A 16,218-nucleotide genomic window follows, 5' to 3' on the forward strand; every position below is an offset into this window, starting at 1 on the left:
GCCAATACACCTGAATGAAAAGCTTATATACTGTAGGCTAGCCATTTTCCTTCATACAAAACCATTCACTAAGAGGAGTGTTCTGGAGATATAATGATACTGTATATAGTGAGAGCATGCACTACATCATAAATACTTCAACAGAAATCCAACAGGCTTGCTCACCATTCTATGTGAGCTATCTAACTTACTTATCATTCACTTTGGCTACTTGCACAAGGACACTTCCGTGTGTAGACTGGTGCACCAGGGCAGTTCCATTTGTAGATTGGAGCCAAATGTAGATATATTGTGAATCCTAGTGAAACAAACAAACAATACAAAAAACAGATGTCATGCAATAAGAATCGTTGGTGAATTAAGTCATTGTTAGCACCAGTGGCTTTCCTTTCATTCATTCTTTCTTCCAGGGCACATCAAGGGACATCAAACGGCCTTCAAATGGGCCTTACTGCCATTTATCCCCGTTGGCCCTTTACACAGAAATTGTCTGGAATGTGCTCCCCCAATAGGGGGGATATTAAACTGTAAAATGGTGACAACCCATGAATGGGAGATACCTGGGCTTTTTCCACAAAGGAACCTGGTCATACCAGAGTCTTGCCCTTGCCTGAATGGGATGCAAATATCTCTCCCTGCACACCAGGTTATTGTCATAGGAGGACTCAGCACTAGGACTTCATTAAGCCCCTCTATTGTTAACATCTGGGCAAGGAAGAATGGCTCTTTCACCAGTAAATTGTGCCCCAGCCTCACAGAGGGATTCTATTACACTGCACAGTTGACATTGGCAACAGTGGCAAGACTGGCAATGGAAAACCTTCAGCTGTTTCAGTCACAGGAGATCAATCAAGGCAGCATGTTTCTCTGAACCCCTTATATTTCCGCCGCGAAGAGGAGAGCTAGGTGAGCTGGGCAAGGTAGTCTTTTTTTGTTTTGCCCCGGTGCCGAGTCCCCATAGAGTTCCAACATCCCCGCTAGGATCTCACAGCTCGGAGAGTCGTTTATAATCTCCTCCAGCAGTGCACACAGTCAGCTACCCTATTACATGTTGCTGACACTTTCCTCCCCCACAAATCCCCCTCTCCCCCTCTCCCTCTCCCTCTCTCTCGCTTCAACGGTGGAGATGCTGCTGCCATGGTAACCGCTGAGTCACTCTCCTCGCTGATGTGATTTCCTCTGCCAGCGAGGCCTGACTGCGACTCTCGTCGCTTCTTCAAAGCGTAACAGAGCTCACAGCGGGGACGTTCAATACCGCATGTGAAGGCCGCGAGAAAACGCCATCACCACAGGTGTCCCCGTGGCAAAGAGGGGTCTCTCTCCAGCGCATCGAACCTGAAGAACCTGTCGGGAGTCTCTCCGATGGGTAACATCCCCTCCGCGGTGAAGCACTGTCTGAGCTATGAAACACTCGCGCAGGATTACCCTTGGCTGGTTCGCTGGCTACAGGAGGAGAAGGTTGGGGAACTCTTGCATGCTACCGCACATGCACCACACATGTGACTTAGAGGGAAGAGGGGTGGGGGCGGAATACATCATTACGCATGAGACTGGGTCTGCTGCCTGCTGTTTACACTGTCTGTTATTTGCGGATGGGAAAGCTCCGATGCCGTGGTAAAGAGCAGAAGGAAACGGCAGGCTTTTTCGGTGTGATGCAGCTACTTAAAATAAGGCGAGCATGACAATACCGGGACGTAAATTATGGATGAGTTATCGCTGATGAATCAGACAGGGCTTTCAGACGATGCACCCTGTTGATATACTGGAGGTAGAGTAAGGCCCCCTCTTCCACCCCCACAAGCTAGGCCCTTTCCACTGTCATTCGAGTGGGATGAATTGAGTGAACGCCCCGTTAACTCCCTTTCTTTCCCCAGGTTTGATTTAGTAGAATTAGAACAGATGCAACATTAACGCAAGATAGCATCTCACCAGGGCACTTCATTCTCTCTTAAGGTCCTGTTTTATTCTGTCTAAATGTACTAACAGGCATGTGAAGCTTCCTGCCTAACCCTAACCTCCAAAGCTCAACGCTGAACAAAGTGTTACTGTTGAAAGGGAGAAATATGTCTTCCAGACACATTATGAATGACCTGGCAACCGATCTAATGTCGAAAGTCTCCTGACTTACAACTCACACACGGTAAAATGCATCATTTGACAGGAAACTTTGCATACAGTAGGCTATGCATCCTTTACAGACTGTTAGATTCTCCATGAAATGAAATGTGTAAGCCATAGACTGTAAAAGTTTCAACACAAGGTTAACACATTCGTTACCCTGTTATTTTGTTCATTGAGTGCAATCTGTCGTTTGCAGTTTGGTGCCATTTGCGAATTTCCCAAAACGGTCAAAATTGTTGAGGTTGGACCAAGAGATGGACTGCAAAATGAAAAGGTATCTTACACACATTATTTTAATTATAAACAGTGTTTCAGATTGAGCGGTTTTTTGCGCTCACTTAACCAAAAATAAATAATCTCGGAAAATCCACTGTACCAGCCATATTAAGTACAATATACCAGACAAGGTTTGAAGAAAGGAGTCTTTATTCTCTAAGGAGGCAGAGAATGGTTTGTAGAGCAATTCATGCTGTTGGTTCATGGAAATAGGACAAAATGGATCTTTCTCAATGATTACTGAAAACATATGGTTCATATTTTTCCTTCAAATACTATATTGACGAAATGAACACAAACCGACCTTGAAATATATAGGAAACACGACATGGTCCCACCAGATGGCTCATATGTTTAAGTTTAGTAGCATAGGAGTAAGTTATATCTTTATCATTCCCACAACCATGTAATGCTGTAACTCTCAAGATGGACATGATGACAGTGTTAAGGTTTTTGAATAACAGCTCGCTGCGACGTGGAGAAATCCTTCTTTTGAGGTATAAACGCAGCAGCTGAATGCAGTAAATTATTCCAATTGCAAACGCAAAGCAGCTGAATTGCACAGATGCGCTGAGGGGCACCTCTGATCCTCCGGCTAAACTGGATCCTCAAAGCCAGCTCAGTGTCATTGTCTTTGCAGGAAATGGTTTCGACAGGGGTCAAAATCCAGCTGATAAACATGCTCTCCGAAACGGGCCTGCCCGTGATTGAAGCCACCAGCTTTGTGTCCTCAAAGTGGGTACCACAGGTAATAGCTCGTCTTTGTGTGCGGGCAGTGAGTGTGTTGAGTGATTTACGACGCGCTCATTCATTGTTCTCCGCGAGACTGCAGAACACAACCTGCACCACGGGCATTGGAGTTATGCATCAAACACGCAGATGTTTTCACTATAGCTTTGCGAGATATGTTGAATCTGCCGGTTTCCAGCAACTTGCTGTTAATCCTAAATGTTGAAGTTATAAATGAGTAGACCTAAAATGCCATTTTTGCCATACTAGTTAAACTAGCCTAATGCTTTCAAAATACTTTAAACGTTCTGCTGAATACATTAATCCTTATACATTACTTTGTCTGTGTTGTAGATGGCTGACCATGTTGATGTGCTTAAAGGGATAACCAAGTCACCTCATGTCAAATATCCAGTCTTAACACCTAACCTACATGGCTACCAGGCTGCTGTGAGCAAAAACATGTTTATTATTTATGCCACAACATTCTTTTTTTGGAGTTATTAACAATTGTTGATGACTTGTTTTTAAATGTTTATCACCATGCACCGCATATGACCTGACTTGAGATGAGTCTTCCTCCATTAACCTTTGGCTGAATGGTGGTGTTTACATCCTAAGGAGGGCCTTGGCCCGATCGGTAAATGTTTAGTTTGACTGATTTATATCCATGTTCCGACGGTCTCCACATCTGAAAGGTTGAGGCGGGGGCTTCTGAAGTAGCTGTTTTCGGGTCGGCCTCGGAGACGTTCAGCAAGAAGAACATCAACTGCTCCATCGAGGAAAGCATGCTGAGGTTTAAAGAGGTCATCTCGTCCGCCAAGCAGGCAGGCATACCAGTGCGGGGGTGAGTTTGGCCCCCAGCTGAGTCATTTGGCTTGACAGATGCAGTGCACTGGGCTACTGCTTTTTGGGAATTGTCTATGTTTAATTGTGTATGTATTTATGTTGCTCCCCATGTATAAACGTGGTAATATCCTTAGAGTATTTGACCATGTTTCAGTCTCTGTTTAAAAAAAGGGGGCTTCTGTAAATGCTCACCTCAGGAGATGTCGTCAAATCTCATTCACATAATGTATCATGTATACATGAAGCAGAACTTCATTTAGGCTTTTTTAAGAGGGAGGGGGTTGTATCCGGCACCCAAACTGTGTGAAATTATTTCATTTATTAATGGAGAAATAAGTCAAGTTCCAGATGCCTGCAGTCGCAGAATCTAGAGCTTTGTATCAGTTACAACTACAAGTCCAGATGTGTCCAAGCAAATATGGCTTGTCAACCTGTGTGGCAGCAGTCTTTAATCTTAAAAAAGAAAGAGCTTTTTTTGTTGTTTTCCCAAGGCCACACTTCAGTTTCATATTCTCCTTTTGGCAAACGGGAACGAGTGCCCACTGTTCAAGATGCCTGAGAAGCAGTTGCCCCCCCCCCCCTCCCACCCCCTTACCACCACCAAACCACCCCCACCCGCTTCCAGAGTGTAGCAAGACTCCATGGAAATTCCGGTAGCTAGCTGATGTATCGTCTAACAACCAGGAGCCCAGGAGAAACATTTTCAGCTTTTCACTTGTTTGTCCGCTGGTCAAGCAGTAAACGTTTCCTACACATATGGAAAGCACATATAGTTTTACTTCTTCTCTTTTTTCCTGGACTCATTCCTCATTCCCACGGTCAACATTGTGGCCTCTACTTAGCAACATGAACAACACCGACCAAATGTTATGTTCCCCAACTGCAAATGTTTTAGAGTGTCCTCTCTGTGCTGCTAGAACTATTTATTTTTTCCTTTGTCAGAAGAGGGTTGGCTCATCTACATTGGCTATAAAGGCACTGTTTTAGCCACCCCTTAAAGGTCTTTTGTTGCCATTAACACTTCTGTGTCATCACACTAACCACATAAGTGTTTCATTGCAGAGCCAAAATATCTCTCTTCTCTCTCTCTTCAGGTATGTCTCATGTGCTCTGGGTTGTCCCTATGAGGGAGACATCGAACCGGCTAAAGTAACCGAGGTGAGCCTCTTTCCATCCTCTTTCTTCTCTAAAGTCCATAATGTTAACGAACAGGCTTCTTTACTCCCATCCACACGCACATTGTCAGTGTAAATCAGTGTCAAAAATCAGTTTGGCATTATGTCAATATAACAAAACTTTCCACAAATGTTAATTTTTCTTTTCTATGTTGACTCAGGTAGCCAAGATGCTGTATGATCTGGGCTGTTACGAGGTCTCTCTGGGTGACACTATTGGCGTGGGCACCCCCAAATCAATGGCCATGGTGCTACAAAGTGTCATGAAGGAGGTACCCTCTAGTGCCTTGGCAGTGCACTGCCATGATACGTACGGGCAAGCTCTAGCCAACATCCTCATTGCTTTGCAGGTGAGGGCCTGGTTATTGCTTGAGTTGCCTTTGAAATGGGCTCTGTTTTATGTCGTGGTAGCAGTGCGTAGGTGAGCAAATTGTAATAGCATATGACCCATTCATAAAGTTATTTTTAGCAGTTATTGCATTTGCAGAGGGGAGACAGACTTCATCTGGGATTTGGTGTCCAAACCTTGTCTGTGACCTTGCGTAGAATTGAAAAGGAAAACATCAATTTGGAGGAGGGTTAAAAAGGAACCTGATACAGTGGCTTCAGATGCCTGACAGGAGCCAAAAAAGAAAACGCAACAAAATCTCCCCAAAAGAGAAATCGTCTCCTCAAAATCCCCTTCAATAACATAAAACACGGCTGGCGGGCGTGCTTATTACCTCTTGTTCATGAATCGCATATTCACACACTAAAGAGCAAATCATTAAGTTGACCTGGCAGACACTTCAATTCTAATTCAAATTCAAAAGATACTTTGTTGGCGTGAACATAACATGACGCAGGACTGCCAAAGCATATGTGCTGAGGGAGTGCTCTGTATAGGAAAGAAGGGAAAGGGAGGAAGGAAGAGAATAGTAATAATCAAAGAATCAGAGTAGTCTCTCTCTCTTCCTCTCTGTCTCTCTCTTTCCCTCTCTCTCTCTCTCTTCCTCTCGGTCTTTCTCTCTCTCTCTCTCTCTCTCCCTCTTTCTCTCTCTCTTTCTGACCCTGCTTTGATATGATTCTCCAGCTTTTGTTTGGGAGAAGCCATCAGTCCAGGGGCGTTTCAGACACAGGCCAGAGCCCTCGCCGGTGCGGCACTATCAGTTCTCTGGGGGCCTTTGTGGCTTCTCTTTCACAGTTTGTCTTCCCCGGGCCGCGCAGGGATGCGCTTCGGGGGCTGGGCGGGTCAACGGCTGTCAGGAGGTCGACACAAAGGCTTACCTATTGGGTGTCTGTTTCATATGACAGGGGCTCTGGCCTTGACAAAGCCCCTGAGCCGGAGAGGAGAGGACAGAAGAGAGGGGAGACGAGAGGAGAGAGGGAGGGGAGAAGAGAGGAGAGGAGTGAGTGAGTAGGGAGGAGAGGGGAGGAGAGGAGCGGCGGGGCCCTGCAGCGATCCCAGCTCGTCTGTCGCTAGCCCGTTGAACCCTGTGACAATGCTTTGCTTAAAGGGCAAGGGGGGAATTATCCTTTCATCGCCCACTACTAAACACATGGTGGACGGGCAGGGGTTTGGATGGGGTGGGGGCCCAGACTCTGGTAAAATGCCCGCCCGAAACCCTCCGTCCTCCGATCCCTCCGCTTCCATGCCTCTCCAGCTGTAACTCTGTAACCCTAACTGGGGTCGGCACTTCACAAAGGTTGCCCATGAATTTCCCTCACTTTGTTGTGAATTGGGTGTCATGCTTGAGGGTCCTATTTCAAAAAAAAAAAAAAAAAAAAAAAGATTACAAAGAAACAGAGAGCAGCTAATTTGAATTCAAACAAGCAATTGTGTTATACCTCTTTCACCCCCCAATCCCCCCCTCCATATCATGTTTCCCCACATATTAGGATGTGAGTGATCTGAATTACAGATTCCCGAAAGCAGCTTTAGCTCATAAGAAAAGCTGACGATCGCCAGGAAGGCCTGTGTTGTTGTAAGGACAGAAATATCTCCTGAACGTGATTGAGTTATTCTAAGCAAGCGTCTGTGTGCACGATAGAGCCTTTTTCAGCTGTCTCAGCGGCTGGGGCGACCGTGTAAAATAACTCTGTTCCAGACATTATGATGTTGGGTACCTTTGACAACGTTGAAGAGAAGCAGGGACAAGGTGAAATTCCTCAGTGTGAATCAGCATTAAGACTGATTCATCACAGCTGCCTCTCACAAACCACAGAAAATAATAACAGCCAAGGAAGTTCAGCTGGCCATTTACACCCCCCCCCCCAAAAAAAAAAAAAAAAAAACTTGTGGAAATGAAAGATGTTATCATGGCTTTTCATTACTGGATGCCAGGAGTCCCCCACCACCAACTGAGCAAGAAATGAATTTAGCTAACCCTGTCAGATCACAGTCACCCCTGCTTTTGTTCATGATAAAGACATGCCATGTTCTTTGTACCTTTCTTTTCAGACTATTATTTCCTATGGTGTGTGTGTCTATGTGCATGTGTGTGTGTGTGTGTGTGTGTGTGAGAGAGAGAGAGAGAGAAAGAGAGAGAGAGCAATAGGAAAGTGTGTTGTGTTCTTTCACAGGCCTGGCCTGGGAAGGTTTAATCTCATGGAGCCTTTCATTGTGAGCAGAGGCAGGCTTTTTTTGACCATGCTGACAGGCAGTGGGATGGCCAGACAGGTCTCGCTGGGCTTACTGGTCTGCAAGCATTCCTACTTCCCTGGCCCCCAACAGGGACAGTGCTCGGGCTCAATAGCCCAAACGCATCCACTCAGCACTGTGAGCTAGTAAAACTCTCATATCAATAACTGAACCATGCAGTGGATCATGTTGAGCAAACCAATGCCAAAATGTGCATCTGGACATTTTTCTTGTTGAATGAGAAAACCGTTGGATTGCAGACAAATTATACCAAACTATCAGTCGATGCAGGCAACATTTGATGTTCATTCACCGTATAACAGCCTGCAGACCAGTTCACAATTAAGTATAGTTCTGCAATATGCTCTTGCTTGTCTCAGAGTAATTTAGCACGTTTTCACACCTGAAAGTTCGGACAAAGTCTGAATCAGCATTTATGTTTAGTTACATTGGATAATTTGATCTGGTTAGTTAATGGTCTCACGTTTCGCGTTTCTACCTCACTGAGGCACCTTTCTCACCTTTTTAGCTAAAGCTCTGCTGCTGGACGTCTGGTGAACAGCAGGCAGCTTGATGATTCTATTCCGGAACGGCTGATGTCAGCACCTTAGGATGGTAGAAGGGGTTTGGATGTACTGGAAGACAACCTTCAAATCATCTGTGGCAAACTGTTTGCAAGCAGGGTTGATTGATAGGGTCATCAGGTTGGATATCCAACCCACATCCAAATTATCCATCTTATGATGTCAGATGAATGGCATCACTTATGTTAGTCGAACATAACTATACTATAACTTAAGTTAATCAAAGGGATTGCCAATGGGTTTTGTGTCTGAATATTGGTTTGCGCCTTAGACATGTCAGGACATGCAGGTTTTGAAATGAAACATTAAAATGAAACATTGTCTGTGAATTTGTGAAGTACAGATGCAACTCTATGGAATTTTAGGGCTGATAACCGGTTAGTTGTGGCCGAGACTGATACAATGACTGATAATATTACTCTTGAATTGGCAACAAGTAGACACACCAGCACAATACGCCAATTCGTAGACTATGATATTAATACGGATGTGATTATTTTATTACGCAAGAGTATTTCTTTTTTAAAAATCACATTCAGCAATCATTTCTCATGACCACTGGCTGCCCTTCCGTGAGTACACTGTAAAAGTTCTCTGTCGGCAGCCTAGGCTCTGAAAAAATTTAAATAAACAAAGAAGGGGCAGTCTGTCCTCCTAACAATGATGAGACATTGCGTGGACATGCATCAAACATACAGTGACAGTGCCCATCCCAAGAAACTTGTGGATTCATCATCGTCATTAAAATTAAGTGTAACAATAGTTAATTATTTGAGGTAGACATTGGTGTGCAACAAGTGTTTCTGTCAGCATACGTACTGTATCAAGTGCAACAATCTCCTTCAAACCGGCAGATCAGCAGATCAAGCGCCACCATCACGCTTGATCGATGTCAAGATCAGTAAAAATGCAGTTTTGAGGGACAGCATTAGTGAGAGCTTTCAGCACTACTGTGAGGTCCCACGACAGAAAGATAACTGACTCTAGCAAATATATACTAAAACACAAAAATGGACCATTTTTTAGAGCTCCCTTAAACATGTCAGGGGAGACTTTCACAGGAGTTTTTGTCCTTTTCTGGGGAGCCGAGCTTCACCCAGCTCTCAAGAAAATCGAAATATGCTCTTAACCAGCTTAAATAGTGTATGGCTTTGAGCCAATGAATTGTAAATGATTTTCTATAAAATCACAAGTGAAGCATAAAAAAGAAATGGACCACCACCATCCCATTTACCTGACTGTGGTTATTAACTTCCATCGTCTGCATTAAAAACACATATCTGAGTCCCCAGAGGAAGACCTTTGAATGCATGAAAATCTCATTAAGCCAGTTCTTTTGATGTATAACATTCAGTTTGGCCCAAAATGTCACTTATCCCCTCTGGTTCCAGTCCTTCGAATGTTGATTTTGCTTCCAGGGGACTGTAGGGTTGGCTGCAACTCTCAAGGCCCAGGGCTCCCTCAACTTTTCCAGATTAGGGACGTTCACTTAAAATACCTTCATATGCTTACAGCCACTCTCTAAGTATATTAAAGAAGTATGAAATACTATGTGAGCAGACTTCAACACATTGTCACAATGAAATCGCAGCTGAAGTGAAGAAGATGACTAGTGGAAGCTAATTACTTCAACAAAGTGAGCTCTCAACTATTTTTTTTTATTTATTTTTTTAAATCTCAGCTGGTAGAACAAGATGCTAATAAGATTGAGGATTTGTGTAAAACATTTTTGGAAAATTACATTAGATTGAGGATTTGTGTAAAACATTTTTGGAAAATTACATTAGTCTCTCTCAGGTTTCTCAGGCAGCCCTGGCACCTGCTGGGAGGCCCTTTGTTTGAGATCATCCATTGAGTTTCAGCTCAGGTGAGAATGGCCTGACTTTCTCTCATGTGCCGTGTGACTGAATGAAGTTCACATCTCAGAGTTGAAGATGAGAGTGGAGAACTAGCGATTTGTCAGTGAGATTAATAGGACTGCACTACAAATGAAAATGTAACCATTATGAGTAATGTTTTGTTGTTTTGACTGATGTAGTGTAAAAAGTGTAGATAGTACTATTTCTTTGTTGTATCTTTGAGGATGATGTTGGGATTGATATGACATGTTGTCAATTAACTTCTCATGCTCCTGATGGACTGTGACCCTTTCACAGATGGGACAGATTCTCATGTTGTGATCCTGAGAAAGGTCAGTGGTAGAAAGGCCACTGTGACAGCGTAAAACCATTTGTAATGGCCAATGGAAGGCTCCTTATGATTGCATAACTTAATTTTTGACCGATAGATTCACAAAAATAAGATAGGTACCTAACAGATTTGTCCATAAAATAAAAACCACTGCCAGCACTTTTATCCAGCATGTGCTATGGTCAACAAGCTTCTGCAGGTCTCAATTAACCTTCCAATGACCGGTGCTGAGGAATTATTGGAGCCTTATTGGAGATTTAGCCCTCTTGAGATTGGCGCAGTGTGTTCCCCCTGGTTGCCATGGGAATGAACGAGTGGGCCATTCAGTGGAAAATATTGCTCTCAATGAGAGGGCGAGATTAGGATAGCTCTCCCTCAGGCACGCTCGATTAATAGCCACAGCCCTGGGACGTGTTATGGAACTGGAAGCCAGCCCCACCGAATTCTTTTTGCCTTGGGAAAACAAGGGGTTCTGACCGTGTAAAACTTTCAGGGGTTTTTGTTTTAGTAGCTGGCTGTGAATGGTAACTGGCTGTACGGCGTGGTTGCGTTATCACTGAGATTTACTGAGAACTGTAATCTTACTGTGTGACAGGGATTAGGGGCTTTGCTCTTGATGAAGTGATGTCTGCTGAACTGACACTTAAGAGATGGATTGAAGTACTGTACAGCTAGACTATGATTTATTTTCTTTCTCTTTCTCTCTCTCTCTCACACACATACACACATACACACATGCATACACACACACACACACACACACACACACACACACACACACACACACACACAGTAACACAAACACACTCGCACACTTACTCACTCAACATGTCACAGTGCATCTCTGGCTTTACGCAGAGTATCCCGCCCAGGTGCTTAAACTGAGTCATTTGTGTGTAAGGAGTAAGGTCTTTACCTTGGCATGCACACATGCTCCCAGATCATAGAGGGTATTCATGCTTCCCTGCCCCGATCCTGACTTATAATTTCCGTCTTTTCTTGAAAATAACTCATTATATTTTGTCTACCTTCTGATCGGCCAAAAATACAGTACAAGTGAACGGCTGTGGTTTTATAGACGTAGTCGTGTTTATTTATTGCTGGGAGGAACTGTCCCAAGACGGAAAGTTGTCAGCACATTGAACTGTGAGCCTCCAGTACAACTGCACACAGAGAATGTCAAAAGCTGAGTCAGAAGGCTGCAGCAGTCATTCGCAAGCGCAACTTGCTAAACTGCTGGACTCTAAGCAAACAAAAAACATGAGGAGTGCGGTGCGGCATTCCCCCTCAAGTTTTTTTTTTTTTCGCTCACCTGCGGAGTGCTGTACCAGTCGGCCAGAGCTGCCAGCCAGCCAGCCAAACAGAGCTCGGTAACCCTGACCCTGTGGTTGAAGAAAGAAAAACTGAAAATGAGGTTTCATAACCTTCCCAAGAATTCAGCAAGTTTTTTTTTGTTTTTTTTCGTAGCGGCTACAGCTCATTGAATGCAAGCCCTTTAGCAGCAGTTCCACATCTGGTTTCTTGGCTGTGTTAAGTTAATTGAACACTTGCAATTTGGAGTTCCTGACCGCTGTTCCCCAAGTGGCCGTGCGCGTTGCAACAGAAAGCGGTAGTGTTTTTTTCACAGCAGGCTAGCCGTCGTTTTTGAGGCGTACCGCTCCGTCAGTGGGGAACAGCTTCGCTCTGGGAACCCTCCAGGTTGCTCGTCGTTAGCGTCTCGACACAAGAGGATTGGCGCGGTAAATTACCGCCTCTTCCGTGTTTACACAACAAAACCGTCTGCCCAATACAATATCCTGCGCTGACGTTAATGAAACCAAGGGTCTGGAAATCTCGACCGCGCTTGCACACCGACACGGATCGCTCCCACCCTCTGCCAACACAAACAGCAATTACAGCCTGCTCACACAGCTCTCCAATGGAATGAGGCCTTGTCCCTGAGAAAAGGCACCAATTACAACCATTGTCTAAAAAAAAGGGAAAACAGGCTCCTGTTCTTTTTTGTTTACTCGGCTCTGCCCGAAGGGTGAAAAGGACCTCAAATGCGGCATTGATCTGTCCTGACGACTGCGCAGGGTCAGGGGGAGGATAAGCGCGTTAATTTCACCTCACTGTGAGATCCTCCCGACATCTGGCCCGGCCTCGGAAGCTGGAAAACGTCTTTAAGATCCTCCAGACAGTCGCAGGGACATGTGGAAAACATTCTGATATCTTAATCTGCGAACGGTCCTGAAAAATAGGCAGGCCTGGCTTTATAATTTGTTGTGACAAAGAGAAAGGATTCCAGAAGCTCCTGTAAATAGCTTAATGGATTTAAAGCCCTGCCCAGGGTCCTGGGAGAGAGATGTCATACAGTTTCCTCCACCTGGTTGCAGCAAGTGAAGTTGCACACCTGCATTGCTGGTCTGGAAAACAATGGACCTTAACCATGCACCATGTGTTATCTTACAGTACATCTGTTCATTTTTTATTATTATTATTTCAGAAAGTTGAAAGCACTGAAGAAAACATCGTTTCACACATTCGTGTGAAAACATTGTTGATGCAGGCAAAAAAAAAATGTCAAATGGGGTTTTGTCAGGGTACGCTGTAAGATTAGAACAAAAAGTCAAGACCTCTGCGAGTCAAGAGTTTCAGAGTATGTGGCTGTGCGATCCAAGGAAAGCTCAGGCGTGCTAGAAAGGCCTACAACGCATCATTAATCCTCATATGGAGGCCAGACGCATATAGCGCCGTCGTACGCAGTTTCCCCACTGTGTGTAGAAATCCTACAATTACACTGATTATACGCACCGTGAAAACCAAATTGAATCTGAGGAAGTTCAAAAAGACAAGGCAGACCTTTTCTTACAGGTGATTATTATTTCATATGGGGCCATGCTATTTACTCAGGAGCAGAAGACTGTGAGGGGATTGTGCTCCCGGCTTGAGGATGGGGTCTTTGTGTTATTAAATTTGAGTTATTTTATGGCTTCGGGTGGAAGTGTTCCGTTTTTTGCAATGAAGTATTATACACATTGGTTTTGGAATGGCCGTGAAGGGAAAACCACAGTGTGTTTTATTCTGTCCTGTCATTCCTCTGTCTGCAAGGCCTTAAAACCAAACCTGAGAATTAGAGAAAGAAAAAGCATGCTTTAATATTTGTGAGTTAATGTAAAAATGATATATATACACAAATCATGGCATTACAGTGAATGGATGTTATGACAGTGAATTTTCAGGTCCTTCAGTGCAGATATCGTCGAACTGAGTTTGCTCTGTTTCTTGTTAAAATGAAGAACTCTGCACATCAATCCAAAATCGTCTGCTGTTTCAGGTGCTTCTCAGTAGGACTTTCAGGAGAATCAAGTAGGAAGGAGACTGGAGCACACTGATCTCACTTGCAGTTTTTTATTGGTGCAAACAAACTTATTGAGATCAGTGTGCTCCAGTCTCCTTCCTATTTGCTCTGTTTCTGTTTGTTTCCCGCCAAATATGAAGATGGTTATGGCGACACGTTGCACCAATATACAAGCTGTGCTGCTGTTCGAGAAGAGAGTTTTGTCTTGGATAATTAGGCCTCCTGGGTAGTGTAGTTCTCCATTCTCCTACAAAAAGGAGCCCTCAACGCCAGATAATAAACAAAGCCATGCCGAAAAACCCCCCTCCTTGATTTATGCAGCACATTCTCAGGCAACAAAACCACACAGGAACAGAACATCCTAATAAAGGATAACTGATAGCATTGTAGGGAGACTTTACACCCAGCTCACCTTTTGTGGGCACTGAAAGCCTTTCCTGTTGTGCTCGCCTCGGCTCAGATGGGGATTTCTGTGGTGGATTCCTCCGTGGCAGGACTGGGAGGATGCCCATATGCCCCGGGAGCCTCAGGCAACGTTTCAACCGAGGATGTTGTCTATATGCTCCACGGCCTGGGCATCGAGACAGTAAGTGTGTCTATATTACCTGAGAAATCAATCCTACCGTTGTTTCTTTTTTCACAGAGGTGGTGCAGCCCCACTGAGAAAGAGTGCAGATCAAGTACACCTGTCTCATGTGACATTCATTTATAAAACACATCATGCAATTGGTACAATTTGATGTAATTAATGTATAGGGGATGCATATGAATGAATCTGTTTGATGAATATGTACTTCATCTTATAATTTAGTTGGAATCTTACAGAGAGGGATAGAGAGAAAGAGAGAGGAGAAAGAGGCTCTGCTGCAGCAATACTCTAGACAACTGTAATTCTGAGGAATACCCACACGCCGTTGGACCCCTGTGGTCTGTACATGTCAATAGGGTAGAGACTTGCTGGAACATCAGCCTTTGTAACAAAAGGACATTTAAGTGCTTCAGGCAGGCAATTGATTGTGCTGTGTGCTCTTGCACCCAAGCAATCCAGTCGATCATGCTCTGTCTCCTTTAAAACCGAATTTTCCCCCACATTGATCATGGTAGCCTTGTTGTTCACTCATATTACAGCTGCATCGCCTCATTAACCTTTTAACTGCTCGGAGGAGTTTTGAGAGCTCAATTTACCTTTAATCCCGGGCCATGGGTTCCTTTTTCTGTTGCACCCCCTGCTGTTCGAGAAATGTGTGTGCAACTCGTCGAACTAATTCTGTTTTTTTTTTTTTTTCCAATCCAGGGGGTGAATCTTTCGAAAGTCATAAATGCAGGTGAATTCATCTGTCAAGCCTTAAATCGCAGAACCAACTCCAAAGTTGCCCAAGCCAAATCTTGCCACTGTGTCCCATAATTTAATAATGATATGTTAGATGCAATGCATACTATGCATTTTCTGTGAATAGCTTTGCACTATATTTCTGTTGCTTGAAATATAAGTACTAACTGACTAACTTTAGATCATTCTACGTGTACTATGTGCACTTTAACTCCTGAGAAATATGAACTATTTTTCTAGACATGTGAATTAACATTCTGGCATCTGATTCCCCATAACATTCATATAAATATCAATCCCTAAGAGGTCGATTCCTCACATTTAAAGGTTGTTCTGTCTGTTCCTACTGGGTCTTCTCCTTCTTCTCTTCATTTCCTGCCCAATGTGTTTGTAATTAAGACAGAGCGGCACACTGGATTCTGGAGGTCAGAAAGGCTTTAAAGCTACTGAGACATTGATCATTATCTCCTCATCATACATGCTCATTTCCTAAATCTTCCCTGAAAACATGGAGTGTGGTATTTCCAAAGGCTTATCATGACTGTTTTTTCTGTGCTTTTGTCATGTAACATCAACATGTTATGGCCCGAGAAACCAATTAAGTGAATATACAGTATAATACAGTACAGTATGTGTGAGGGTATCACATTGTACCAGTGCCTGCACCCTGTGCATTCGCTAGTGTAAAACTCTATTAAAAGCGTAGGACATTTCCAAGAGGTGATTATTTCATTTTTGAGTACAACATGGAAACATTCATTTAAAGCTACAGCCACAGGTTCTGATATAAAAAGACAGAGATAATATGGGATTTCCAAGTAACCAATCACCCAGTAACCAATAACACAGCAGATGAGTCGCTCATATCAGACACACTTTAAAAACTACTGTAATTATCATGCTTACATGATTGAGCAATCAAAGATGTAGCATGCTCGTTGTCTTGTCAAGGACGAGCTTTGGGTCTGAAATAGCTCGGCTTGAGACATGCCCATTTCTTCCAG

General features: G+C 43.9%; 1 protein-coding gene across 1 annotated transcript; it reads left to right on the top strand.

Annotated features, from left to right (window-relative positions):
• The first annotated feature begins 1,175 nt into the window (after window positions 1-1,175).
• On the top strand, window positions 1,176-15,898 carry hmgcll1 (3-hydroxymethyl-3-methylglutaryl-CoA lyase like 1). Its single transcript, XM_062519742.1, has 9 exons — window positions 1,176-1,458; window positions 2,318-2,395; window positions 3,038-3,145; window positions 3,481-3,576; window positions 3,825-3,973; window positions 5,070-5,133; window positions 5,312-5,500; window positions 14,345-14,470; window positions 15,179-15,898. The coding sequence occupies exons 1-9, from the start codon at window positions 1,363-1,365 to the stop codon at window positions 15,287-15,289; spliced, it is 1,017 nt and encodes a 338-aa protein (XP_062375726.1). The 5' UTR covers window positions 1,176-1,362; the 3' UTR covers window positions 15,290-15,898.
• The last annotated feature ends 320 nt before the right edge of the window (window positions 15,899-16,218 follow it).

Source organism: Sardina pilchardus, chromosome 18 (assembly GCF_963854185.1).
Source record: "Sardina pilchardus chromosome 18, fSarPil1.1, whole genome shotgun sequence".
NCBI classification, from domain to species: Eukaryota; Metazoa; Chordata; class Actinopteri; order Clupeiformes; family Clupeidae; genus Sardina; species Sardina pilchardus.